Source organism: Perissodus microlepis, chromosome 7 (genome assembly GCF_051167445.1).
Source record: "Perissodus microlepis isolate ML-2025 ecotype Zambia chromosome 7, ASM5116744v1, whole genome shotgun sequence".
Lineage (NCBI taxonomy): Eukaryota > Metazoa > Chordata > Actinopteri > Cichliformes > Cichlidae > Perissodus > Perissodus microlepis.
The window spans coordinates 18,706,295-18,733,321 of record NC_140467.1 but is presented as its reverse complement, the minus strand read 5'-3'; the positions used below and the strand labels follow the sequence as shown (position 1 = coordinate 18,733,321).

Here is a 27,027-nt window from a genome sequence, read left to right as displayed (position 1 = left end):
AAAGAACCAATTCTCAATTTGTATCTTTAGGCACTTTGTAGCAGCCCATCACAAAACCGAGTTTGTTCCGATTTCTTTAGTTGAATATATGAAAATGCCAAAGATAACAGTTTGACAGGCATAAAATAGTCAACAAGGTGATTCCCAAAGAGCAATTTACTGTAAACTCGGCATGTCTTGACATGACGTGCAGTGTGTGGTTAAAATTTTGAAGAAACTGGACAAGTGGAGGACAAAAGAAATCATGACAGGCGTAAAATCTGTTGCAGGCAAACATCTGAAAAATCGTACTTAAAACAGAGAAAATCCAGCAATATAAACCTGCAAGATTCATCTGATCCTTTAGTTGATTCATCTATTGTTCACTGAAGCCTGATCAGAAATAGGCGCAGTGGAAAGCTGACTGTCAAGAGGCAGTTCTTAAGGAAGGAGAGAAGGGGGGGCAAGGTATGACCGATTACACATTAATGTGACTGAAAATCAGTGGAAACGGATTTTATGGAGTGGTGGATCCAAACATATCAGTTTGCACATCATACATATTTAACATATCATTCAAACACAACAGTATCTACAGTAAAACACGGTAGAGGCTCTGTCATGATTTGATGCTGCATTTCAACCCGTGGAGGTCTTAATCTGCCAGATAACAACATTAAACATGGTTCAAAAACCACAACATAAAGTTAAGACTTACATTGGAGTCCAGATAAGATTTAATTTATTTATTTTTATTTTAAATTACTCCACACATTCAGTTAAAAAAAGAAAAGAAAATGACATTGATAGAATTGTGAATGCAAAAAAAACCCATCAGATTTTATTTGATCAGTACCGTCTGGAAAACACAACAATTTCAAACACACTGCTGATATAGAAATATAAATAGAAAAGCACACAAGGAAAATTATCAGTCATGAATTGGCCTCCCCAGAGCTCAGACGTCAACATAACTGAAGCAGTGTGGGTTAATCTTGATAGAGAACAGAAACAAAAGAGAGCCAAAACCATGTTGAAGTATAAAGGACAATCATACCAAATATTGACTTTCAAGCTTCTTAGAAGTGTACAAACTGTTTTTCCTTACATACTGTAATAAATCACTGCAACTATTTCCCATCTTCCTAGAAAATGATAAAGGCTGTACACTCCTCCATGAACCACAATGGCACATTCTGTGAAGATGAAACGGTAACAAGACTTCAGAATTTGACTATAAATGCGTTAGTGAAACACATAATTAGTTTATTTCACGAAAGGCAAGCAAGGTGGGGCCCTGTTTTGATACTACAGTGCATCAAGTTAAAATAACAATGAGATAAACTGCCTTAAGACTGCATAGATGTTTCACAGATGAAGTCTTAATGACTTTGGTGATGCTTCACTTTTCATCTTGTGCACCAACAGATCAAATGAACGAATGTCTGCCTCAGCTGTTGCTAAAAAGCGTGCATGCTGAACACATTGTTTCCATTAAATAATTGTTGTCATTTGGAAGCTTTAAATAGTTTATCACTTCAAAAGAATGTATGTGAGGTCTCCTGGGAAATGAGCTTATCTCTGTGCATGTTGTCAGTTTATGGGGTATAATTAGCACAGAAGAGCCACACTCATTGTTCTGGTTAATTTTTTACCAGCTATCCCTGATTGAAAATCCAGTCGTAGGTAGAGTATATCATCTTCTGCATCCTGCTCACAGACTGTTTGCTTTTCCTGTGTAATTAGGTCAGTAGAACTCTTTGCTGGCAAGCTCATGAATTATTGATTTACTATAGTCTGCCAAATTCCCAACTTCACTTTCATCAGACTTTACTCATTTTCACTGGAGACATTCTGTATAATAAGCGTGCTCACGATTTTAATTGGCCCGCAAGATTTAAGAGATAATGTGTCTGAGTGTTCCTCAATATAAACCATATGAGTTCATGCTGTATTTTACAGGATTCTCAAGAAAAAAAATCACTCCCATCAAAAAAATAAAATCATGCACTCCATATTCAATGTTTATTACTTATAAAGCAATTTTGCACAAACCCATCATCCATCCATTTTCTTCTGCTTATCCACTTTAGGGTCATGGGGTGCCTTAAGATTATCACAGCTGACCAAGGGCAAGAGGCAGACAGGTCACATGTCAGGCCTGACACAGATAGACAGCCAAACATGCAAACTCACATTTACACCTATGGCCAAATAATGGGTGGGCAGATTCAAATATCAGTAATATTGATACCAGTGCTGGTATTGGTATTGGATTGATACTGGCACATATGCATCAGTACTTTGTTTCTGTCATCTAAGTTCAGTTTGTAGCCCACTGAAGTTCATTTATTTTCCTTTTTTTTTAACATGCACTATAAAAAATGTCTGAAGCTTTTTGTGTCTATTTTATTTCTAGTCTGTAGCACATTTTTGACCCAAAGTGCAGCAGAGACAGGCACATTTGCATTCCAGGTCTCCAAACAACAACAAAAAAGAAGCAGTTTCAAAATAAAGCTGAAAGGTAAGGTAACCAATTATTGTGGAAAGTAAAAATCACAACAATCTGAATTGAGAATTGGCAACCTGATGATGATTCATCTCATAAAGCTCATAAATTGCATAAATCATGACACATTGCTCTGTCCTATATGAGCTGCCTTCATGGGTTAAAAATATCGGTGTTGGTTTCGGCAATACCGATCCTGCTGTATTTGCAGAACTACCAGTTAACCCAACCCTTACTAAACCACATCTTTATACTATGAGAGAAAGTCACACCGACCAGAAGAACATGCAAACTCCACACAGAAACTGTACATCACAAGTGCAGTGTTAAAAAAATATCTTTCATAGTGGTTTTCAAAATAAAACAGAAAGCAACTATACAGTTGCCACAGTGAAACCAGTGAAGAGATTGGGGAACTGGAACCTGTTTTAGAAAGCGGCCCTGCGTCCACACCTAGTTTTAGTTTTGTGCTGAAAGAGGGCCATTCTGTTTAAAAAAGAAAAAATATGCAGGTTAACTGTAAGTTTAATCAAATTTTTTTCCTACAGCACTGGATGACACGGGTGTTTGAGTTTGGATGCTGGTAGGTTGAAGCAAACTTTTGCACTTATGTATCAAAATAAGTTCCTCTGGTGTCTTGACAAGAAACCCAAACCACATTAGTGTTTGTCAAATAAGTGGAATTTTATTATAAAGAGCATGACTTAGATAATAGGTGATGAAGTGATTAAGAGCAGATTTTGCCATTTGCATTTAAAGTGAAGGTAAAGGCTAGAAATAGTGCCATATGTCAGTTTGGCTTGGGATTTTGGGACTCCGACATGAAATGCTCACACTTCTATTTGAAGGCATGTCTGTGCTCAGTAAACCGAAGCTGAAAGAACTGACTGCGTCCACACGGCTTTTTGTTTCCTCAGTGAACTTTTGGGATTGAATATGGATCATGAGCAGATCATTTAAAGTCATTTTGTTGCAACGCCCTCACCTTTCAGCACTGAAGAAACAGCTGAGTACGATTCTGTGGTTTGGTCGCTTTGCAGACTGCGGTTCACTTATGACATATCATTTAGTAGGGTTCACTTCTCCAAAATGGAGCTTTGTTGACAGAGTAAGTCCATAAATTCTAGACAGACATCCTGCCGGGTTGGCTTAATGCCCAGTCAGTAAGATTTGCAGTGACTCTTGGAAGAGAAAGAAAAAATGTAATCAGAAGGTGGTAACGCAATATGCCACTAGACACTGAAAGGCTCCCAGTAAGTGCCATATTTGAAACAACAGTTCTGGTTTTTACTGCATATTTGTGTTGACTGGACCCCTTTCTTGTGGACATTAGCTTCAAAGTACAAAACTGCCTTTTTGATAAAAGAATATTACACATGTAGCCTTGATTTGTGTGCCTGTGTTATAGCCTACAACTTTGATCTGTTGTAGGCTTTGACCTTTGATAACCACATTTTCCCCAATGACTGTATTTCCAATCTTTTGATAAAGAAAATTGTACAAAGATGGAAACAAAACAGCTGGTTTTAATTTTTTCGACACAGCTGTGGCATCTGTGGGACTCAAAAAAGTCTGCAAACCACACCTTGTCAAGAAAAAACAAAGACTAGACGACTGCAGATGTCCATAAAAGAGACACTGAAACCCTCACGGCTGGTTTATTGTACTGTGTGTTGTTCAGTCAGTGTGGCTCCATTTATATGTATATGTATATATATGTATTTGGGTCACCGCCTTTTTCTCAGGCTACAAAGCCTTGTGTTGCACCTTGTTCGGGAGGTAATCGTCACATCGGGATTACGCACCTTTGACCTCCAGCACTGTCAACAGTAAGCGGCTCACTGAGATAGGCTACCAGCGACCAAATCCACCAGCAGCAACCGGTTGGTCACATGACTGCTGTGCAGCTCAGTCTGGCTCTGTGTGTGTGAGAGAGAGAGCCTGTTCAGCTTTTATTTCCGTGTTCGCAGAGGGATCGCTGTGCCGAATGACTGTCCGCGGATCCTGAGTGTTTTGCTTTCTTCCACGCCGCGAATCTGCGTCGCCGTGCGGGGATCTGCCAGGGAGACTGGAAGAAGGGGGTGCGTGTGGGGTGGGGTGGCATTCACGCAATCGCATTGCCTGGACCCACGCCGCAGCAGGACCATGCTCACGCGGGTGAAGTCGGCGGTAGCCAATTTCATGGGAGGTATGATGGCCGGTGGCTCCAACGGAGACCATCCCAGCGGCTCGGATCTGCCGCTGAAATTCCCGTACACCCGACCGGACTTCCTGGGACTGTCGCCAGACGAGATCGAGTGTTCGGCGGATCACATCGCAAGACCGATCCTCATCCTGAAGGAGACCAAGCGGCTGCCGTGGTCCACCGGCTACGCAGAGTGAGTATAACCTGTATGCGTCCATCTTTTCTTCCACGCAGCATCCTTTGGAAGTGAGCGCGGTCTTCCTGGACCACTGAGAGCACTCACACAGGCGTAAACAGAAAACACAAGCCCCTCTCTTTATACTTCTACTTATTATGATCTACTTCACATATGTTTCAGATGATAAACAGGCTCAAGTACAGCTGATGGCTCTATAATGCACCATGCCAAATATTATTATAAACATCAAGGTTTCCTGTATTTCCAAGACATAAAAATAGCTCCACCAAGCTGAAGGTCGTTGTGATCTCTCCCCTGTAACCAGATAAGAATGCTTTATTTTTCAAATGGTGTAGAAAAGGGAAATATACCATAAAGCAGGTTATAACGAGGCCAGTTAAGCTGCATAACACAAGGTCACAGGCCTTTGATATTGCATGAGATAAGCAGTGCATTCACAGATAGGATCTGAATAACTGTCTCCAGGTTCATCTCTGTACTCGGTTCACTCGTTCTCTGTGTGAAAAATCTCATTTCAATAGTTTTTCTCAGTTAATCTGTTTAAAGCTGGGGAATTACCTCGACTGTAGCTTATGTTACACTCCCGTGATCCTCTTACATGATAACTTGAGACCAAAATTGCAACTGGACCTGAGATCATCTGCTGTATTATTGATATCACATCTTCTGTTTAGGCATACATTTGGCTCTCTCGAATCTTCCTTCCAAGGCTGCAGTAAAGTGCAATACAAACTGCAATGTATTCTTAATGGACGTACTGTGTTATAAACAGCGCTTAGTGCAGCTGCTGAAGTCATAAAAAGCCAATTTCTGGCTTGGCGTTTGGTCAGCAAGGAACACAGCTGAATTAAAATGGCAGAACATGATAAAATACATGGTGAATTATTCAACCCGTTTCTAAAGCCTACACACTGGAGAGGAAACAAATGAGTCATTGAGATTTACATACTTAAAAATAATTACTTCATCACTATGTTCCATTTACATTTGATGTACACAGCTCAAGTAATCTGGGGATGTCTCATTATTATCTGCTTCCTGAGAGTGCAGAGTCACAGTCCCTCCTACTCATGCAGTCCCACAAAAAGTCAGTGAGGTTGTGTCCTAAAAATCCTAAACCTACACCTACAGTGCGTGACTGCCGCACGCCCCAGTTCAGTCTTATCTTCATGCCGTTTCTCTATAAAGAAGTTTCTCTTTCCTTATTGATCGATTACATTTAGTAAGAGCACTAGGATGGAAATCTAATATTTCCAGTTTAGCAGTCCTGCTAGGAAGCCAGTTTAGTAGTGCAAGCGAATGTCATCTCAAGTCGAGGCTTTCTTGCTGTAGCACTCTTTTCTTAAGACACGGCTGCTCGAGCAGCATAGAGACAAGAGCCTGAAAGAGCACTTTGGCTTATCAGTTGACCTGATCTTTTGTTAATGTTAATGTTGTTCATGTAGATTTAAGAAGTACAGAGAAATTGTGGGAGTCGCCCTTATTTATTTATTTATTTTTACTAATCTACCATAGGGAATTTTTAATCTCAAGACATAAAAGAGCAGATTAGGACTGGCTTTTGTTTTTAGAAGCCATCGACTATTTTTATGATCAAAGTTTCCATTAAAATGAAAATTCAGATTTTTGTGTAGATACTGTGATCATTGTTATTCATCATCATTGTGTCACAAGGTTTCTGTGGCTATAAAAATCAACATATTCAAATGAGATGCATAATTCTGCAGGATCAGTTCAACAGTTCTGCTTAACACATCCAGCGGATACTCCCGCCAGCAGTGTGTGTGTGTGTGTTAGCTTGGCATAGAATCAACCAGAACCGAGACATACGTCATACCAGGGATTTGTCAACAGCTGGCTGACCAGCAGGCTTTGTTGTCATGAAATATCACTGCCAGCTGAGAAAACCTGAGCCCATCTGAGAAATGGTGATCTGTTGCAGGTCTACTCAGACGGATTAGTGGAGTCAATGGATCACTTTGATAAACCAAAAAACACGAAGACTTTGAAGGTACTATACCAGCATATAGTACTGACCAAATTTATTGCTTTTTTTGTTTTTTTTTCTACTCAAATGGCTCATGTTTGTTGCACTTTTTGCTTTTTCAATATTATGAATATTTAATCCCTCTTGTAGGTTTGATTGAAACATTTGACCACTGGCGATGGAAAGTAAAAGTCAGATTGGGCTTAGGCTGGCTCAGCCTCATTTTTCTCCTTCTTGCTCCTGCTCTTCTGAGTAGTCCTTGCTGCTTGAGCTTTCCGAGGTTATCCTGGGTTATTTTGTGGCTTCCAGCAGAGAAAGAATGAGCAGTTCGCCTTCACAAGGAGGATTCTGATGCACTGTCTCTGAGTGGGTGCACTGTCTGCTCCAGTGAACGTGAACATTTGAATGGATCACTGAGTATTGCTCACTCCAATTGTGTCACTGTCTCTTTGCAGCACACTCGCATGCCTCACTTTTGCAGAAAGGTAACACTTACAGCAGCTCTTCCCCAGTGTTTTATTTTTTCTTCCCCTAAACACAAAGACCACTAACTTCTCGCTTGTTCATTGTTTGGGTGTAGCACTGTCATGCTATGTGTTGCTTGACTTTCCCAGACTTGAGAAGCTGAGGGGAGTTTCTCTTGCTCTCACCTTAATCAAGTTTATCTAGCTCTTAAAAGACTCAGTTAGTCTTTTATGTGGTCAAAATATAAAGAAGAGTATGGAAGAAAGGAATGAGTCCATGGCTTATTTAACAGAAATGTACTCGCAGAACAACAGGGGAGTTTACTTTTGCAGCCAGTATGCAAGTTAGCAAGCCATACCAGGTTTCTATGTGTGAAAGAGAGTGGTCAATCGTGTTAAATTGTGGGGGTGGGGGGAAAAAATCAGTATATAGTATCATGATATATTGCATGGCATATGTATTGATCCAGGGACACCAAATAGCGATATTTTATTAAATAAGTTCAAATAATCTAGGAAAACTATGGGCACATCTCACGTGCCACTATCCTGAGATAATGTTAGCCAAGCACTTACATTAAATCAAATTAAGTGAAAAACCATCCAACACTGGACACACGACCTCCTAATTCAAAGCAAGCTAATGCTCTGAATTAGTCACACAAGTAAAACTAGGACAGCAACATCTTTGTAGGTGTATATTGTTTGCCCTGAACCATTGGTGCTGTACACTCATCACCATTTTTGATTGCAAGGTGATTGCGCGGTTCGCCAGATAGGAGGCAACCTTTCTGCAAACAGTTGCAGTCTGACTTGAACTGTCTGCAATAACTCTCAGAGAAATTGTCAAAAGTTTGTAAATAACTACTGTTTCATTTATAAATCCAGAGCAAGTGAGCATAACTCAACTCAGTTGGCTGCCAGCTGGTTGTACTCGTATGAAACAGGAAGGTTCTTGAAAAATGATGTAATGATTAAATGTAAATTTCATTCAAATGTCAATTCCTATGTAGACAGAGGCATATAAGTAATGTTTTTTTGATGATTTATCACAGTTTCATTTCATTTCCTGTAACTGCCAACATGACCTAGTTGAATCAGCAGACTGACTCCATCTTATTGCAACATTTTGGCAGGTTTTAGTGTCAGTGTTGTTCTGCTTGACAACCTAATTGAGCAGCATAAATAAAATAAATTAAATAAGATAAGGTTATCTTATTGGATAAAAGAGTCAATGAAAAATTGTAACTTCGAGATTTAAATCACAACATATGTCATTGCAATCCTCAGCATATCACATAATGTTAAAAATCGCAATAGTTTTGTATGGTAAGTGAAATATTATGATAATATCGTATTATGGGGAATCTGGTGATTCTAACCTTTATTAAACAGATTTCTTAGACTTTGGCTTTTGGTTTTTGTAAAGGCAGTTAATCATACCTACTAATATTTGCTAAAGTATGACTGAAATTTGTTTTTTGGGGAGGCCAAATGCTTGTGTTAACCTCCACCCACTCATTCAATCACTCACTGACCCAGTGGACACTGCAGCCTCAGCAGTACAATCAATACTCAATCAATATGCGTGTCTGTAAGGTAAACACTAGTCCCACCACTGCACACTGCATGTTTTATCTGCAGGTCTGCTGGCATTCATATGTGAGGGCATGCCGGTGAGATGATCAAATCTGTTTTAACAGGTGAGAGAGTGGGCGCTCCAAGGTATTTGACAGCTAGGGTGTGTTCAGCTAACATTTTCAAGGTAACAAAAGATAACATTTTTTCAAGCAGCACAAACATGTGGCATAGTAAATGTGGATAAGCATTATCAGTGCACTGTCTTTCCGGTAGCCTACATAATTTATCATTCCCATGGGAAAGAAGATGCATAAAGTAAATGTCAGTCCCAACTGTGGAGAGGAGGCGCATGAGCAGCACTTCATACATACAGTGTTTCCCAGTGCTTGCTCTGTCACATGGTGCAGCACATGGTTTTTTGCTTATGTTGCTTATACACATCGCTCAGAGGTGAGAATGACATAATCCTGATGAATCTGTATCTTAAGTATGAGTAACTGTTGAACAAAACACGTGTTGCACTTCCTTAATCAAGTTATCATGATTGATATCATGATAATATTATTCTGCAGAAGAAGTGACAGGAAGCTGTAACAGCATATAACCACAAAAGTAGAAAGAATTACCCAAACATGCATAACATAGGAATATTTGTCCTTTAAGTTAGTTTGAATGTAAGTGTGAATATTTACAACAATCAGCAGCAATAATGTGGGAGTTTCAGTAAAGCACAGGAATGTGCAATTCATTTTCCCCAGGGTCAACATGAGAAACTAGGAATGGTGTGGAGGGCCGACCAAGAACAGATAAAAATCAACATTGAGCCAAACTGAGTTCTTCTTCTTCTTCTTTGTCTTCTTCTTCTTCTTCGTCTTCGCACTTATTGTTCAGTGCTCCAGCTAACAGTGCCAGTTTCTTATGTTGTCTCTTGGGAGAATTCACTGCCCACCCCCGCTGTAGCAAATATACAGACATGTGCCATTGCACTAAAAAATGCTCAACTTGCATACAGACAAAAACATACATGTACAAGTAACAGACTTATTAAAGTGTCTAGGAGAAATTAGGGAACAGACATGGATACCCTACAATCATTATAGTAATATTATAAAACTTTGAAAAACACAAAGAATTGAAATAGGTGGGTTGATGTTCAGCATCTATTAGCTAACATGAAAAGCTATAATTATGTGTTCATTGCCTCAAGGTTAGTTTTGTTTTGTTTTTTTTCTATAACTTGGCATCACTTCTGTGAATTTTTGTCTGGACTTGTATTTTTTGAAAGGAGGAGATAGACTGATAATGTCTGGTTCCTGCATGTTATTTTTTAGGTTATAATGAGTGTTACAATTGAGCCTCAGACTGTTTATGTTCTTTATACCATTATTTAACCCTGGTTTCTCTGAGTGTTCTCTCTGTTTCGTTTCTTTGCCTCCCCGGTCCCAGTGTCAAGCCTGTGTGTCTTAGTCTTTGTTTTCGTGCTTATCTTACTTCCGGTGTTACTTTGATAGTCTCCTGCCTTTTGTGTGACATATTCAGTTTTGCTTCCCTTGTCTAATTTTTCTAGATTAGTATCATCTGTTTTCATCTGTGAAAGTTCTTAGTCATCCAGGTCATTGTAGTGTAAGGAGCTTGGAAAGAAAAGCGTCTGGACTTTTCTTGGAAAGAAAAGTCCAGACGCTTGAAGATGTTTGAAGATGAAGATGAAACATCTTCATCTTGCTTGAAGATGTTTCACCTCTCATCCGAGAAGCTCCTTAGATCATCTGTGTTCCCACCTGTGGCCTGTTCTCTCGTTACCCCTTGTGTGTATTTATGTCCAAAGTCTCTCTCTGTTTGTTGTCTCGTTATCACCTTTTTTGTTGTTGTTGTTTTAATTTTCAATTTAGGAATGCAACCAAAACCAATCTTTGTTGTTGATAATTCAAAATAAGAACTTCTAAAATTAAAAATGTTTTTTGAACCAAAATGATAAATAGATTTTAGGAAATCCCCAAACTGCAAAAACAAACTCCAAAGAACATTAAGTCCTCTTTAATAAATGGCACTAAATGATAAATCACATATCAAAATTCTTATCTATTTATTTTCTTTTAGCTCCAGTAATCAATTCTTTCAATATTAGTTGTATTTGTGTTTCTGTGTTAGTTTTCTGGCAGTATATATGGTAGATGAGTCTCAGCGTGTTTATCGGGGTGGCTGTAGCTCAGGAGGTAGAGCAGGTCACCTACTGATCGGAAGGTTGGTGGTTCAATCCTTGGCTCCTCCAGTCTACATGTCAAGTATCCTTGGGCAAGATACTAACCCCAAGTTGCTCTCCGATGCATCCGTCGGAGTATAAATGTGTGTGAATGTACTTAGAAAGCACTCAATTCAGAGAAAGTGCTTGTGTGATTCGGTGAATGTGGCATGTTGTATAGAGAGCGCTTTGAGTACTCCGGGGCTATATAAGAATCGGTCCATTTATCTGAAATTTCAATTTGATAGTGACAACTTAACTGAAACAAGAAACTGACTTACTGCTCATAGCTATTGCTAATTTCCAGTCATTGTCCCTAGTTTGGCTTTTACATCCACAATACACATGTAAAATTTTACAGTATCCAATTATATAGATACAAAACTACAATAAATGTATGTTAACAAGAAAAAAAAATGACCAAAAAAAAAAGTTCCTCAAACCAAAGAAGGAATATAGTTATGTAGATCACACATCTGACAGGATAATTAAGGTCATGACATTGTCTCTAATATGAAGAACTGAAATGAAGTAAGTGAATATGACAGCCCTCTTCTCGGACACAGTTCATGCCTCCGGGTGTGGAGGGTTTTTCCTGTCATATAAGAGATGAAAGGACTGGAACCTCAACTGTTGTTAATCTTGTGATTATGTGTATTTTACAAGGTCAATTGAACGTCGGGCCTCACAGTGCTTTGGTCTCAGTCATGCATGATGCTGTATGAAGAGTTGGAGTTAGCGGCCTTCGAGTGGTGTGCTTCTGAAATTGTAGGGCGAGCCGGACTGAAGGGGAATAGAGCTGCTGGAGATAACCAAGATAAGCGAGTGAACGCTGAGTGAATGTGATTTATGTAAGGAAAAATGTGATGGCAACAGCGCATTTCAAAAGTTGGGGCGGGGCCATTTTTACCACTGTTTAACATCCCCTCTTTTTTCTTCGTGTGATAGCTTCAGCCAGCATTTGTGAATGTCACTGGGAACTATTTTTACAGACAGTGACTTCTTAAAGTGTTCCTTGGCCCATGCAGTGATTTTCATGATAGAATCGATCCTGTTTTAATGGAGTGCCACTTTTTTCCCTTGTCCCTTGTGCACAGAGATTTCTCTAAATCTGAGATGTGATTATGTACGGTAGATTGTACTGTAGTCTTCATTTTCTGTTTAGGAACATTGTTCTGGAACTATTCCACAATTTGACTGGTGAACCTTTTTGGGTAACCTCTGCTCATCTTCATTTCTGAGTAACTGCCTCTCTAAGATGCTCTTCTTATACACAGCCATGTTACTCACCTGTTGCCATTAAAAACTGATCAATTGCAAAATGCTGCTTCAGCTATTTCTTTTTTAACTACAACTTAATTTACCAACCTTTTGTTATATGCCTTTTAAATTCAAAGTGCAGAGAAAAATGGTGTGTAGTAGCTTGAAAATGTAAATGTAAAAAACTAATGGTGAAACTTTTTGAGTCACCTACATTAATAAAAAAATAATAATTCTGTCTCTCTCTCTATCTACACTTTACGGAAAATAGTTCTGAACCCCCTACGCAACACACCTACAATATACAATACACTTTCTATACAAACTCCTTGGAAATCCATGCCATGAAACTCCTGGCGCACCGTTTGTGTGCTGATGTTAATGCCAGAGGAAGTTTGGAACAGTCCAATCATGGAGTCTTCAGAGCATTGGTGACTTTTACACACCATGTGTCATACCACTTGGAGACCCTCCTCTGTAACTTTATGTGGTCTGCCGCTTCGTGGCTGATTGCTGTGCTTTCACTTTGCATTAATAACACTTACAGCTCATTGTAGAATATCTTGGAAGGAAGAAATTTAACAGGCTGTATTGGAAATTGTAAACTACAAATGGAAATTGTAGTTTTCAATAGCCATATTCCTAGAACCTAACAGGTTCACTTGGGCTGTTTGCTACCTTTCTTTCTGACTTTCTTACTGTAAGCTACCTGGGCATTCTCTCGGACAGTTCTTTTCAACTTGACAAACAAGTACCACTGTAGTTAAATCTAGCTTTTCCCAACTACACCAAATTACCAAGACCAAGCCTTACATACCCTGTAAGGATCTTGAGAAACATATCTATGCCTTTATCGTCTCCAGATTAGACTACTGTAACTCTCTCTATATTGGCCTCCAATCTACCCTTCTCTGCAGACTGCAGCTCGTTCAAAATGCGGCAGCACGCCTCTTAACGGGAACTGGCAGGTTTGATCCTATCACCCCCATCCTCGCTGACTTGCATTGGCTTCCCATCAAATACCGCATTGATTTTAAAATTCTGTTGCTTACCTTTAAAATTATAAATAACATTGCTCCTAGCTATCTTACTGAACTTCTCAGCTTGTACACTCCTAGGAGAGCACTGAGATCAATAGGCCAACTGCTCTTAGTGGAACCTAGGTCACGGCTGAAGACCAGAGGTGATCGTGCTTTTGCCATAGCTGCACCCAACTTCTGGAATAATCTTCCTACTGCTATTCGTCCATCTGAATCGATTCAGTCTTTTAGTGCCTGTTTCCTGCAAATGTTCCCTTATGTACTTTTAATCATTTTTACTTTATTGCTGAATAAACTCTTAGTCTAGTTTTTTTTTTTTTTTATATTTTCTTTTACTTATTTACACTGTGCTGCGGCTAATTAGTGCTTTCCACCTGCTGGTGTATTTATACCCTGTTATTGTTCCTATCTCTAATTTATTGTATTACTGTGAAGCACTTTGGTGTACCGGTGGTTTTTAAATGTGCTATACAAATAAAGTAGTATTGTATTGTATTGTTGCCGTGGTGGCATCCTATTATAGTAGCAGACTCATATTAAGTGAACTCTTTACAACCTGCATGGCTAGTTTCTTGATTTTACAGACCTGTGGCAACAGGCTTAAAAAACTTGAATTCAGAGATTAAGAGTTCTGGCCCATGACTATGTCATCTAATGGTTGTTGGTATCCTTGACACACATTGCTCTTATTGTGTTTTTTGGGGTGGGGAAGCAGTGAATAGCTCACTGTGTAGGTCAGCAATAACAATATCCTATAAATATCCTGTTAGTTTTATGGCTCAGTGTTTTCTTAGCTGGAGACAGAGGATCACTGCTTTGCATGTTCATTCTCATGGTTTGTTTACGAAGGATTCTCCTTTGGGAAATAATCGTGACTGCCTCTCATATCAACATGTAGCCATATCGCTTGTCATTTATTTGGTCTAATTTCCCTTTGGACACATAAGATCCAAAATAGCTTAATGCTTTTAAGGATAGTAGGAAATATTAAAGGGTCTTTGTTATGGTTCTGGCTAAAGGGAAAAAAAAGTAGCATAATTTTTATAAATTTACATTCCCGTTTTGTATGTTGGCTCTTTTTCTCTTGTGGTCTGATCTTAAAAATGATACACGTAGTTTGAAAAGCCCCCTGTAGACAACTTCACTTCACTTGACTAGAATTCACTGTGGCTAAAATGAGAATGCCTGGAGTGGTGTTAAGCAGCGTGTGCTTGTCAATGTCTACACAGCAGCTCGCAGCAGCAGCAGCGCACCATCTGCCAGGTGTTGTATAATGCAGTATTTATGTGTCTTGCTGTCCTTTGGCCTACTTGTGTGAGGCTTAAATTGAAATATGTATTTAAAGTGAACTCGTTGATGTCATTTCTTAATGTTTCGCTGTCAAAATGGGTGTCACGTAAACTGTTTCACAGAAATTGTGTTTTTGGATGGTTTTACAGTCCAAAACCATCACTGGGTTGACAGACTACACAGCTTCCACCTCATACATCTGCAGCCATGTGCTGAGCAAGAAACTTTGAGACTATTAAACATGTAGAACATTCATGTCTATGTGACTGCGCTAAAGGCACAGTCACAGACCACAGCTGTTATTGAAATTTGTTTTTGTCCTGGTAGAAGGATGTACTTGAAGTGATTTGAGCAAAGATGACAACTGATGTCTTATATATAGTTCCCTCAAAAATGTGTTTACAAATCCTATTTTTAATATTATGCAATTAGTGTATTTATTTCTTGGAAGGATGTTTGTTTTGAAATGGAGCTGCTGGATATTTGAATTTAATAAAGTACCTATTCTACATGATACTATACCACATAACCATACTGTAACTACAGTATATCGTGTCTGTTAAACATTTTTGTTCTGTACCAGACTATATTTCTGTATTTCTTTTACACAGATATTTAATTTTTTACATTAATTTAAAGATTCTTATGCCATTGCAATGTGTATAGTGTATAAATGGTAGTTTCATATATGGAATTTCTTAAATATCTCTCTGTCCAGGGTCATCAATGCAGGGAAAAGCACATTAAATGAAGATCAGGCTTGCTGTGAGGTCCTGGTTGTTAAAGGGAGACCTGCAGGAAGCCTCGCGCCTAACCGAACCCCCACGACCCGCAGGAGATCGTCCCTGCCTAATGGTGAGAGTCTGGGCCTCCGGGAGAACCCGGTAAGTCAAAATGGAGGGTTTGTTTCTATCCCCCCCCACCCGCCCGCCATCACATCCACCTTCACGGACATTCTGCAGATGCATTTTCACGACAGGAAAGGACAACAGACAAGGATACAGTACAAACTGTGCTGTGATCTATTGCGTTTCTTCTCCATTTGTTATCTTTACAAATAGCACGCTGTCTGGATGGATAAACATGTGCGCAGCCAAAATAATTATTTGCACTGAAGTAAAAATAATGAAAAAAAGGAAAAGTCTTTTGGTGAAATCGGGTGGAAAGTTAATAAAGGATCACTGAGCAAGTGAAACGGTGTTCTACGAGACAGTCTTATATTTGCAGACCAAACATTTTACAGAATTTAGCAGATTATCATGCATGACTTAAGGGTCATAATGCCTCCTTTCTTTCTAGAAAAATGCCATCGCAGACTGAAGCCTTTACATTTTAGCTTTACTGATGAAGGTAATGCAGGTAGAATGAGTTCATCAGTGAATTCCCCTGGGGCCTGTTGGTGAGACCCAGCAGTTTATTGGAGCGGACAGCTTAGCATCCTTCACACTCCACGGTAGCCTTCAATGACTCTTCACACATTTGACTTTAAAGTCACCCTTGTTTGCTTTCACAAGAACATTGTGTCAGATGGAGTACTAAAGAAAACTGTGTATCATTATACCAAAATGCAGTGTCACTGCTCTACTGTCACGACATATTGGCACACTTAATTCGATCACTTGCAATTTATCCCATTCCCTACAAGGCAGAGAAAAGATGAAAAGCGCAAAATGTTTACCAGCTCTTTAAAAGTACTTTGTGATTACAGTATACTAATACTGCTCATAAAATTTCCTCTCAGCTCACCAGTACTTTACTCAGGCCCAGCCGGAGCCTACAGCAAACTCATGCAAGTATCTCATGACTCACTTTCGCAGTGATGTAGCGTTTTTAGTGCTCTTTGCCTGCCTCGTAGACTCACGCTGTAGAATTTGCCTGCGCCATATATAGACAATCAGAGGCTTACTTTGCGCAGCAAAATGTGATGCATGCAACAGCAACTCTGTGGCTATGTGACTTCATTGCTGATAGGGGAGCTGTGCTGATATGTAACAGACTTTAAACAGAAATCAGGCCATTGTTTTTTTTGTGAAGACCAAAAACTCAAAGGTGAGCAATGAATCAGCCAGATCGCAAGACATTTTGAATGTTATGTGGGAGGTGAGACTTTGTAGATCAACACAGAGGACGCGGTGTGTGGTTTCAGAGCACAAAGTGCATCATACCGCACCTACTAATACCTCCAGATTTAAGCGAAAGCAAACATTAACATCAGGTTCATTCACTTATGGGCATCGTGCATATCTGTGGGGAGGTTTGAGCTCAGATCGGATTACGAAGTCTTCACACTGAAGACCGATGGGATGAATTTGAATGCTGTGTAGAAAGGCGCTCTCATCCACCAACTGTGAGCAGCGCAATTTACATAGTACAGCTTCCTGTTTGTGTTTGAGAGCTGTACCTTGAGTTCTGATGTTGGTTCTGATGTGGTATTAAAAAGGTCTCTCTTTTCGCTCTGTGCACCATTACAATGATAGTACATCAGCGGTTCCTAAATGTCACAACTCTTTGCCCATCAGGCTGTACTTCACATAATTCCACCTTTGATATTCAGTGGATTTTCGGCGTGCAGTTCATAGATCAGTATGAATGCAAAATCAGATGAAGTTCCTCCTCTCGCATTTTGCATACTTAATGTTGACACATTTTTATTTACTTTGATTCTTATCTGTTTCCAGGACAACTCTGAAGACCTAACTTTACACTACTGGGCATTGTTCGATGGCCACGCTGGCTCCGGGGCAGCTGTAATGGCCTCTCGTCTTCTCCACCACCACATTGCCCTGCACCTACAGGAAGTGATGGAGATCCTCTGTACTCCCAACCTTGTGCCGCCCACGTGCCTGGGTGAGGAACCTATCAATCACCACCTCACCCCTTCATCTCAGCGTGTCCTTACAAGGGCTGCATCGCTCCGGGGTGCCGCAGGGGCTCCGGGTTCCCCCAGTACCCCACCGACACGCTTCTTCACAGAGAAGAAGGTGTCGCAGGAGAGCCTGGTGATTGGAGCCATCGAGAACGCCTTCAAAGACATGGTAAGAGGCACGTGCGTGATCTGTAGTTGTCTTTTGACCTGTAAACGTTCCATGTCAAATGCATAGATTGTATATAAAAGATGGATTTAGCCACAGTGGCGTCATAGATTGATTTGCAGGATACCATCTTGAAGGCTCGAGAGGAGCATTTTGATTCTATGGCACTTTTGGGCCTTTCATTAAAGTCAGGTGGTGTATCTCTAAGCAGAGCACTTTACTGCCAACACCCACACCTGTTTTTATCCTCTAGTTAAAAAAAATGCTGTAATAATGAAAAGAATACAAAGAAAAGCTTCTCCTGCTCTTCATAAAATGACGCTTTTCCAGCTGTTTTGCCTGGAAGCAGGGCGTTGCTGGAAATGAAAAGATTAACTGTATTCTGTTAAGCTAAGCTACAAACCCATAACCATATAATACTTTTTGATCACTGCACACACCTTTAGCTGTCATACACATACAGGGAATTTCTAATCTACTGTTCTTTTGCATCCCATGCTCCACTTCATCACTGCCTGCGCACATACTATAAAATTAATAATCTTCACATCTGTTAGCCTCTAGTTGCTATCAGTAAATGCTGATTTGTCATGATTAGACAGTCAAGCCAATTGCACATAAGCCTCCTAATTTCCTGCTGGTGTGTAAAGGTGAGCGCGTACACACATACAGCACACAATATAATCTGCTGTTTACGGCGTAGAAATGACCCGAGCTACCCTTTCTGCTGCTAATTTGCTCAGTATGTTCAGTTATACAGCTGTAAAATAATTATGTGCTACACTATTAAATGATTTTATCCATTAGAGCCTACATTAGTATTTCTCATTACGTCTTTGCCTTCTTCATCTGCCTCTTCCTCTACCACTGCCCTCTCTTCTCCCTAATTTCCATGCAATCCTCTTCCACCTTGCCTGCAGATGCAAAGTCGGGGCTCTAACACATGAAATCATCCATTCTTATTTATTCCCAATATTGTGACACTTACTTATTGTCAGCGGATTAGATGTGCAACCCCACCGTCTCCACGCAGCTGACAATAAGGTGGCTACATAGCAACAATCATAAGTTAACATTTTCCCAGTTAATATTACGCGCCTAAAAATCACACTATTCCTCTAATTAACAGTTTCTCACATTGTATGAGAGTTTCTTTACTGAGTGTCTGAGTCCAGCGATGTTAGATCAAAGGAAGTTTCACTAACACTGGCTAACAGCAGCTAATCAGTGCAAAAAGAGCCAACTGCTGCCATCCAGTGGTGAGATTTTCCACATTGGTACCTTTTAAATTGACTGTTTCTGTATTAACAGTACTGCAGGTTTTAATGAGCTTGTCTTGAGCATCATCCTCCAGCACTTTAGAGAGGAGATTATGTGTCTCTGACAGCTGGTTAAAGGTGATAAGGTACTTATGGTGTGATCACACGCTGTAAATTTTACCAAAGGCCTGATAGCCTGAGTCAGACAGCAAGTAGCACAGCCAGGAGAAGTAATGTACTTTCGCCATAAGCTGCTGCAGGTCACAAGCACTCGGCATCTGGCTGCGCTCTAAGTGGATGCTTGAGATTTAACCCGTGGAGAGGCCATGGGATCAAGAGCAGAGCTAATCAAAACAGTGCTAGCCTGTGTGATTGAGGGGTCAAAGATCACTTTTTCAGTTTCACCTTCAGGCTCTCTGTTCTTGATTATGTTTGTAATGATCCTATGCACGCCTGTATAGGGAGATTAAATTCTTAAGTCAAAGAGGGTTTCATTTGCAGTCATTCACAGTTTCCCATGTAAACAGTAAATGCCTGTCAGCCAGTTTACATAAGCAAAAGTTTTTAGGTATGTTCAGAATTCCAGTAAACAGGTGAGAACTAACTGCTGATGCACCTGTACCTCAAACATGGAATTTACTAATGATTAAAGCCGGAATCTTTTTGTCCCTTAGCCCATAATGTGCATTTCCTGGGAACGTTGCTTCCGGCTGCTGTGTTATACACAAGGGATCGCCACATGTTTGATTTGGAAGATTTTCAGGTGATATGTTCTTTATAACACAACACAATTTGTGTCACTACACTTGTGTACACCACACATCCCCATGTTTAGACTAATATCTGTGTGGTGGAGGTAAACCCCCTCCTGTAATAGGCTGGGCCTGACACTGAATTATCCTTTTGATTGCAAAATCATAAATTCTAACTGTAAAATGTAACACAGGTCAGATATTGGTGAATGGCAGTGTGGACCAGTCTCCTTGGAGAAATCAGTGCTTAATGCCGTCTAGTGCTTCCATTTGTTGACCACTAGGTGGTAGTGTGTGGTTAGTAATGTTTAAGAAGCAGCACTGCACTGCCAACCAAAGAGAAATTGTGGACTGGTGCTCGTCTGTCTTTGTAGGTACAGCAATGCTTTTTGCAGGATTAGTTAACTAAAAGTTCAACTGTGAATTGTTGATTATTGAACTGCTGATTCGAAGTTGTGAGGGATGTTTTTGAAACAGTCAGGGTGATTACTGAAACAATGTCAGGCTAACATTTGTTGAACATTGTGGCATTAATTAGTAGAAATCAGGTTTCGGGTTCAATTCAGTGTTTCACCGAAAAGGCAGCACATTCTCTGTGGTGGAGTCCTCCTTACTCTTTTTTTTTTTTCTACTTGCAACCAACATTGGCTTCTTTTCCTCCCGAACTTGCCCTTGAAAGAGCTATTTTTAAAGCATATCTTTTAAAGCACATACAGTGTATTTTAGGTTCATTGTTCAGTGCTACACTAATTTGTTTCTTCAGGTGGTCACAGTGTGTTTTTTCTTACAACACAATGGGTTCTAATTACAGTACTTACTCTCCTCCCGAGCTGTCACTTATTTTAATTTCAGTAATCATTTTTCCGTAAAATTAGATGCAGTTTGGTTCAAATGGCACACATTTCCTCTTGGAATAAAACACTGTCAGCTCTGCTCCTGCTGAGAAACTACCCAAAAGCTGATTTTGGCAGAGTCTCACCCCTCAAAGGATCTAGACCTGTTTTTGTTCAAGGAAGCTCGTTTTTACCCCCCCATAAAGAAAGCAAGCAAGTAAGAAAGAAAGAAAGAAAGAAAGAAAGAGAGAAAGAAAGAAAGAAAGAAAAAAGAAAATGGAAAGTGTCAGGGAGTCTTGGAAAGGTTTGGTCTCACAAAAAAAATCTCACTCAATCTCTGTATCTTATCAGCAGGCTCCACCTTCAGTTCTGGCACACATCCCCATTGGAAATAGAGGGACTGTTGAGGCCTGATAAACACTGTGTAAATATCAAAACCAGTGTTAGCTGATAGACGGAGGTGTATCGCCTGAGCTGTGTCTTAAGCCAGGGCAGGAACTATGTCAGTACTCACTCACCTTTTTTTTTGTCCAATTTATTTGTAGATCATATCATATATACACTTCGTACTATGTATACATCGTATAATCGAGTTTAGCCATAATAATTGTCTTTGTACATTTTACCACTATTTTTGAACTTATTTGGTCTCTGATTTGTAAGCTTACATTAGAACTACATTTTCAAAAGCTACAACATGCTTATTGACTTTTTAAACTAGCCTATTAGCTTTGCAGCTTTAAGAGAGAGACTCAAACCAAGGTTAGCTTAATTAGCTTAATTGGCTGAAATACCAGCTCATCAGTTAAAAATACCGAAGAGCCAGAACGAGAGAAATATGCATACAAGCTATAATCACAGGTTATTTGAAAGTGTTGTGGCCCGAGCTTTAAAATAGTTTTGCACATAACCTCAAGTGACAGTGTAACATTTTGATTTATAGTTATAGCCTGTATACTGAGCTAACAAGCTGCTTACTGTAGCAGTATATTTATCATGCAGACACAAAACTAGTATTTATTTGCACAGTAGTCTACTGTGCAAATGTTTTGACTCATCCCTCATACCCTCATATCATTCACTTGAGTCCCACCACCAGAACTGCATACAGTCATTTGAAAACATTGTTTTTCATACGGCCATAGTATAGCAGTAGTGAACAGTCAAATAGGCTTGTGGCTGTGTGAGTGTGTTTGATGCTAGGAGTGTTTTTCTAATTTGCAAAAAGATTTCACCCAAAGGTCTTTTTCTGCATTCAAAATCAACTGATAGTTACTGCTGTCGCTAATTAGTTCAAAATAATTAATTCCGTTAATTACCTGCCACACTGTCGATCATGAGAGCTCTCTTGCCTGAAATTAATCCTCTTTTCCTGTTGTGACTGTCCTGAGTTATTTCTTTTCATTTCCTGCTTTTAGACCTAATATCTTTGGGCTCTCTCACTGATTCAGTAAACTCACTAAATGATAAGGCTGGTCTGAGCAGTACTGTGGCCTTCCTGACTGGAAGAACAACACACAAAAAACTTTTGGTCTTCGAAAATGCAGTCACACAAAATGTGAGTCTACCTCGTGTCTATTTTTGACTTTTAGAGCAACTTAAAGATTTTTTTTTAAAACAGCAACATCCAAATTATTTATGGGCGCACTATACATAAATATCAAATTCAATTAAGTTTTATTTATATAGCACCAAATCACAACAACAGTGACCTCAACCTGCTTTATGTTGTAAGGTAAAGACCCGACAATAATACAGATAAAACCCCAACAATCAGAGGACCTCCTGTGCACCCAATTGGTGACACTGGGAAGGAAAAACTTAGGATAGGAAGAAATCCTGCAGAACCAGTTAGTCATCTTCCGCAACGAACATGGTTGATGGGCTGATTGATTGATGGGTTGGTACAGCTAAAAGATTTTTTTATGAAATGTTTTCCCAGTTGTGTTTCACTGAGTTGAGATTCAGCTGTCTGATGCGATATAGGCGTGAATCGTACGATACCTTTTGTGTATACTTGCTGTACTTTGAAGTGGGAAACAATTGCTTAATTCTGGTTGGACTCTCCTTGTTAGGATGTCAGATTAAATTTGTTGTAATTCACTTAATGTCCCTTTAATTGTTGGTATGTTGGCTAGTTTGTTGATATGTTGCACCACTGATGTGACACTGAGGGATGTCAGACCTACCAGTATTACTTGATGGTATTTTTCTTCCTTCCAGGAAACAATAAAGATGCAGGGCTGTGCAAAAAGCGCTTCAGCATTTATAGTAGTATGGTATAAAGAGATGAGCATGTATGAGCGTTGAACTGCTCTACCTCTTTCTTTTTTTTTGTCTGCCTTCTGGTTTAAAGCTCAGTTGTTTCTTCCTGGCTCAGGCGCACAGGAGAAAGGTGTAGATGTTTATGCAGACATTTTCATTATTGAAGACTTGCCTGCAGCAAGAGGTATTGGATACAGCAAGGATAAATATGCATAGCTCGCTATGGATTCATAATTCATCCAGGGTGAAGGACACATTTGTTCACCCCTCCTGTCCTCCAACCCCTTCCTTCAGCCCCCTATCCCCAGGAGTGTCTGCTGGAGTGCAACCCACACACACGCGCACTCAGATTCACACCTAATGCATCTTACATCTGGACACGAACACATAGTTATGCACACAGAATGCGCACACGCTGCATTCCACTCCTGTCTCCTGTCAGAGAACCACACTGCTCGCACTGCAATGCTCACACGCTTACAGAGTCGTATTCAGATGGAGGGCGTTGGCGGCAGAGCAGAGGGCGATACGCTTTAGTAAGGGGTGACATCCCTCATGGGAAAAACGTGCTAGGGATGGACTTGCTGCAAATGTGTTTGCCAATATTATCGGCCCCACTCAGTCTGTTGATAGTGACGCCGGGATGGGAATGAGGTGCCTGATGGGGTCACTCGTTTCCCTGAAATATCTTTCCGCTTCTGTAGTGCGATTTAAAAAAAAAAAAAAAACAGAGGAGCCGTTACTAGCAGACCAGCAGACGGACACGGAGAGCACAAAAAAGGGTTAAATGCAGTCTGAGCGGCTTGGTTCAAATTTACGTTAGTGCTTTGATTAATTCAGTGACAGGTTAATTATTCATCTAATGAATGAACTGACGGCACGGTTTTCTTCAAATCATTTTTGGTTTAATTAGCACCAAATTAATCTGGGCTAATTAGCTGGTGTAATAATCAGTGGGCCCCTCCAAACTTTCTCATCTGTCCTTTTTGGTTTCCATTATTTTTTATTGCTCCTTGACTTGTGGCACTCTTGATAAATTAATTCATTATGGTGCTATAATTAATAACGGCATCATGACAGGATTTAAGTATCAAGGCAATATTTTTCTCAGTATCAGTTTTAAGCTGTATGGGGAAAAACAGTTCTTCAAAGCTGTAGTGATTAGAAACATGACGGTGTGCAGAGGATCGGTTGTGGATTATGTGTCCTCGTCATCAGAAGAGTAATCTGTCTGTGTCTCTGTGTGTTTTGTCTTTTTTTAGGATTCACAGATAGAAAAGGAGAAGGCGGTCTACAATATCTCAGGTGGCTGCACAGCGCTGGTGGTCGTCTATTTACTCGGCAACCTCTATGTGGGGAATGCCGGGGACAGCAGGTGTGATACACATGCAATGAGTGTATATGTAAGATACAGTGGGGGGGGGGGGGGGGGGAATGATTATTTGATCCCCTGCTGAGTTTGTGAGGTTGCTCGCTTGGATGTGAGGAACAGTCTCTGGTGTTTATGCTGGTTTTATTTTCATGGAGAGACAGAATATCAACCAAAAATCCAGAAAAAAACACATTGCATAAAAATACGCATTGATTTGTATGTCACTGACTAAAATAAGTATCCCCAAGCAAAACACAAACAAAGCATAATGCTTCCACCTCTATGCTGGGGATGGTAATCTTTGGGTCATGTTTGGTGACTGCGGTCCAACTCCCTTCAGCTCATTTACAAGCTCCTGCCATGTAGTTTTGGGCTGATCCACCACTTTTCTCATGATCATCTTCACCCAATGAGGTGATATCTTACATAAGAGCTCCAGACCGAGAGAGATCGTTTTTTTCCGAATAATCACACCAACAGCTTCACATGAAGCTTCTTGTTAATGGTCTAACAGCTCGTTGGTCTTGCCCACAGTGGAGGGGAGGTTTTAATGAATTAAACTGATTCTGTGGACAGGTGTCTGTGGACATAATGAGCTATAATCAGGAGTATCTCTAATTGCTTGGTTGATTGTAATCTGTGTGGCACACAAGCACACAACCAATCTGTAGCAGCAGATCGTAGTGGATCAAACACTTACTTCCCTTAATAACATTTTAAATTAATTTAGAACTTTTATGTGACGTGTTTATTTGTTCTGGATTTTTGGTTAATATTCCGTCCCTCTTCATTAAAATGTTGTTTATTCGTATGTGAGAAAACTAACAAATTCGAAAGAGGTTCAAAAATAGTGATTTCCCCTGCTGTAGCAGACTGTAGAATCTTCTTTGTTTTTGTCTCTGTGTTTCTCGCTCACCTTCTCATGCCCTTTAGCCTACAGGAACAACTGTGTCCCTTCCTGGATGAATAGAGTTTTGCTTTGTCTGCTCCTCTCCCTCAGAGCTATCATTATCCGGTCTGGGGAAGTCATTCCCATGTCAGCAGAGTTCACACCAGAGTCAGAGAGGCAGCGACTGCAGTTCTTGGTAAGAAAGAACCTTTCTCAGCTCCTTTCTAGCAAGGACAGCTGTCAGATATTAGCAGAGCTGGCCTCCCCTCCTGTTGAGACACCAGCTATGCTTAGCTCTGTCTCTCTTACACGGCCTGCTCTCTGTGCCAGCTTAATAGACTATGGAATTGTTTTTCCTATCCCTAGGGCGCGTCAATCTTCTTCTCTTTCTGTTTTTTTTCTCTTTTCATATCACAGGCCTACATGCAGCCCCACTTATTAGGGAATGAGTTTACACATCTGGAATTCCCAAGGAGAGTGCAGAGGAAGGAGGTGGGGAAGAGGATGCTGTATCGTGACTTCACCATGTCAGGATGGTGGGTTAACTAATACTTTTTTTTTTTTTTGACTAAATTACTGATTGAATGTATGTCAGTGTCCAGTATCCACCTGGGAGGATAACAGTTTGTTTTCTGCACTCAAGTCCTTCACATTTGTTAGAAATGCTGTCAATGTTATTTAGCCACATATCTGGTTGAATGCATTTATGAGCCTTCTGAGAGAAATCTCTGCAGCCTAGACTATTATTTACATTCGATAGATTTTTGCGCAATGTACCCTATAAAGAAATTCATCTGTGTCCCATTCACCGAGTAATTCAGTTCATTAGCACTCCACAATCATCTTGGGAACTTTAGATTGTAAGGTCAGTACTTAATTATTAACGCAATGGCCACAATGGGGAGAAGAAACTTTACTTTTAAAAAGTCATTCAAGTCATCAGTTGTCATAAAGAGGTCAGGAACTGTCCTTTGTATTTCTTCTTTTGTGTGTTAGTGGGCAAAGCAAAGACCTTGCTCTGTGTCCTAAAGTAAAGAGAAAAATAAAAAGTGTCTGTGAAGGTTCTCAGTGTAAAAAGTGTACAGATGGAGAGAAAAGGAGAGAAATAGAAAAAAATGTATAAAAACTAAGAACTGACAAACAGAAAAAGCTGAGACCAGTGCACCAGAGAAACGGAGGCAGGGAAGGTTATATATTGTATAAACATTGTGTTTACATTTTCTTTATGTAGAAATGGGTTCAAGGATAGATCATTTAATTTTGTAGCACTACTAAAGCTTTTAGTTATCTCTGCTGAATTTTCACCTTTTGCCATGGCTGGAAAAAGTAAAAACAATCTATTAAACTAGCATTACCGCAATTCAAAAACACTCAGAAATAAAGTAAGGTCTTCATCGCTACCTTTACGATTAAACAGCTAATTTAGCATATTTACCCAGGTAACTTAACACAAGATGGATTACAAAATTAAACATATAGAACAGTGCAAAGCTCTATAAATTAAAAAAAAAGGAAATTGGGTTACAGATTTATTAAAAATACGTGCAAACACAACACTCCTTATATTAATAATATTGAGGTCTTCATTCTGCTTAGGCTAGCCTATGAGATTTGCTATTCATGTATGATTTTACAGCATTGACGGTGTGTTTGGGTTCATTGCCACGCTGATAAATTCAGCCAATCAGATGCTTTCCGAATGGTGTTGCATTGCGAATCAAAATCTAGACAAGTCAAAAACCATGACAGAGCCTCTGCCATGTTTTGCAGTTGGCTACAGACACTCACTGTTGTACCTCTCAGCTGACTTCCTCCTCACATCCTGATAACGATTTGACCGCTTTTAAAGCTTGAATAATTCATAAGTCAGTTTTAAGTGTTTCAACAAGGGG

The 27,027-nt window shown here is 39.9% G+C and overlaps 1 protein-coding gene across 1 annotated transcript in view; it reads left to right on the top strand.

Annotated features, from left to right (window-relative positions):
- The first annotated feature begins 4,385 nt into the window (after positions 1–4,385).
- ppm1h (protein phosphatase, Mg2+/Mn2+ dependent, 1H) overlaps positions 4,386–27,027 on the top strand; it is a 37,575-nt gene continuing 14,933 nt past the window's right edge. Inside the window, exons 1-6 of the mRNA XM_084933986.1 lie at positions 4,386–4,866; positions 15,452–15,617; positions 17,412–17,768; positions 24,137–24,249; positions 25,247–25,331; positions 25,553–25,671. Of these exons, the coding sequence (XP_084790112.1) occupies positions 4,634–4,866; positions 15,452–15,617; positions 17,412–17,768; positions 24,137–24,249; positions 25,247–25,331; positions 25,553–25,671 (1,073 nt within the window). The 5' untranslated portion in view covers positions 4,386–4,633. The remainder of the gene's footprint in view (positions 4,867–15,451; positions 15,618–17,411; positions 17,769–24,136; positions 24,250–25,246; positions 25,332–25,552; positions 25,672–27,027) is intronic.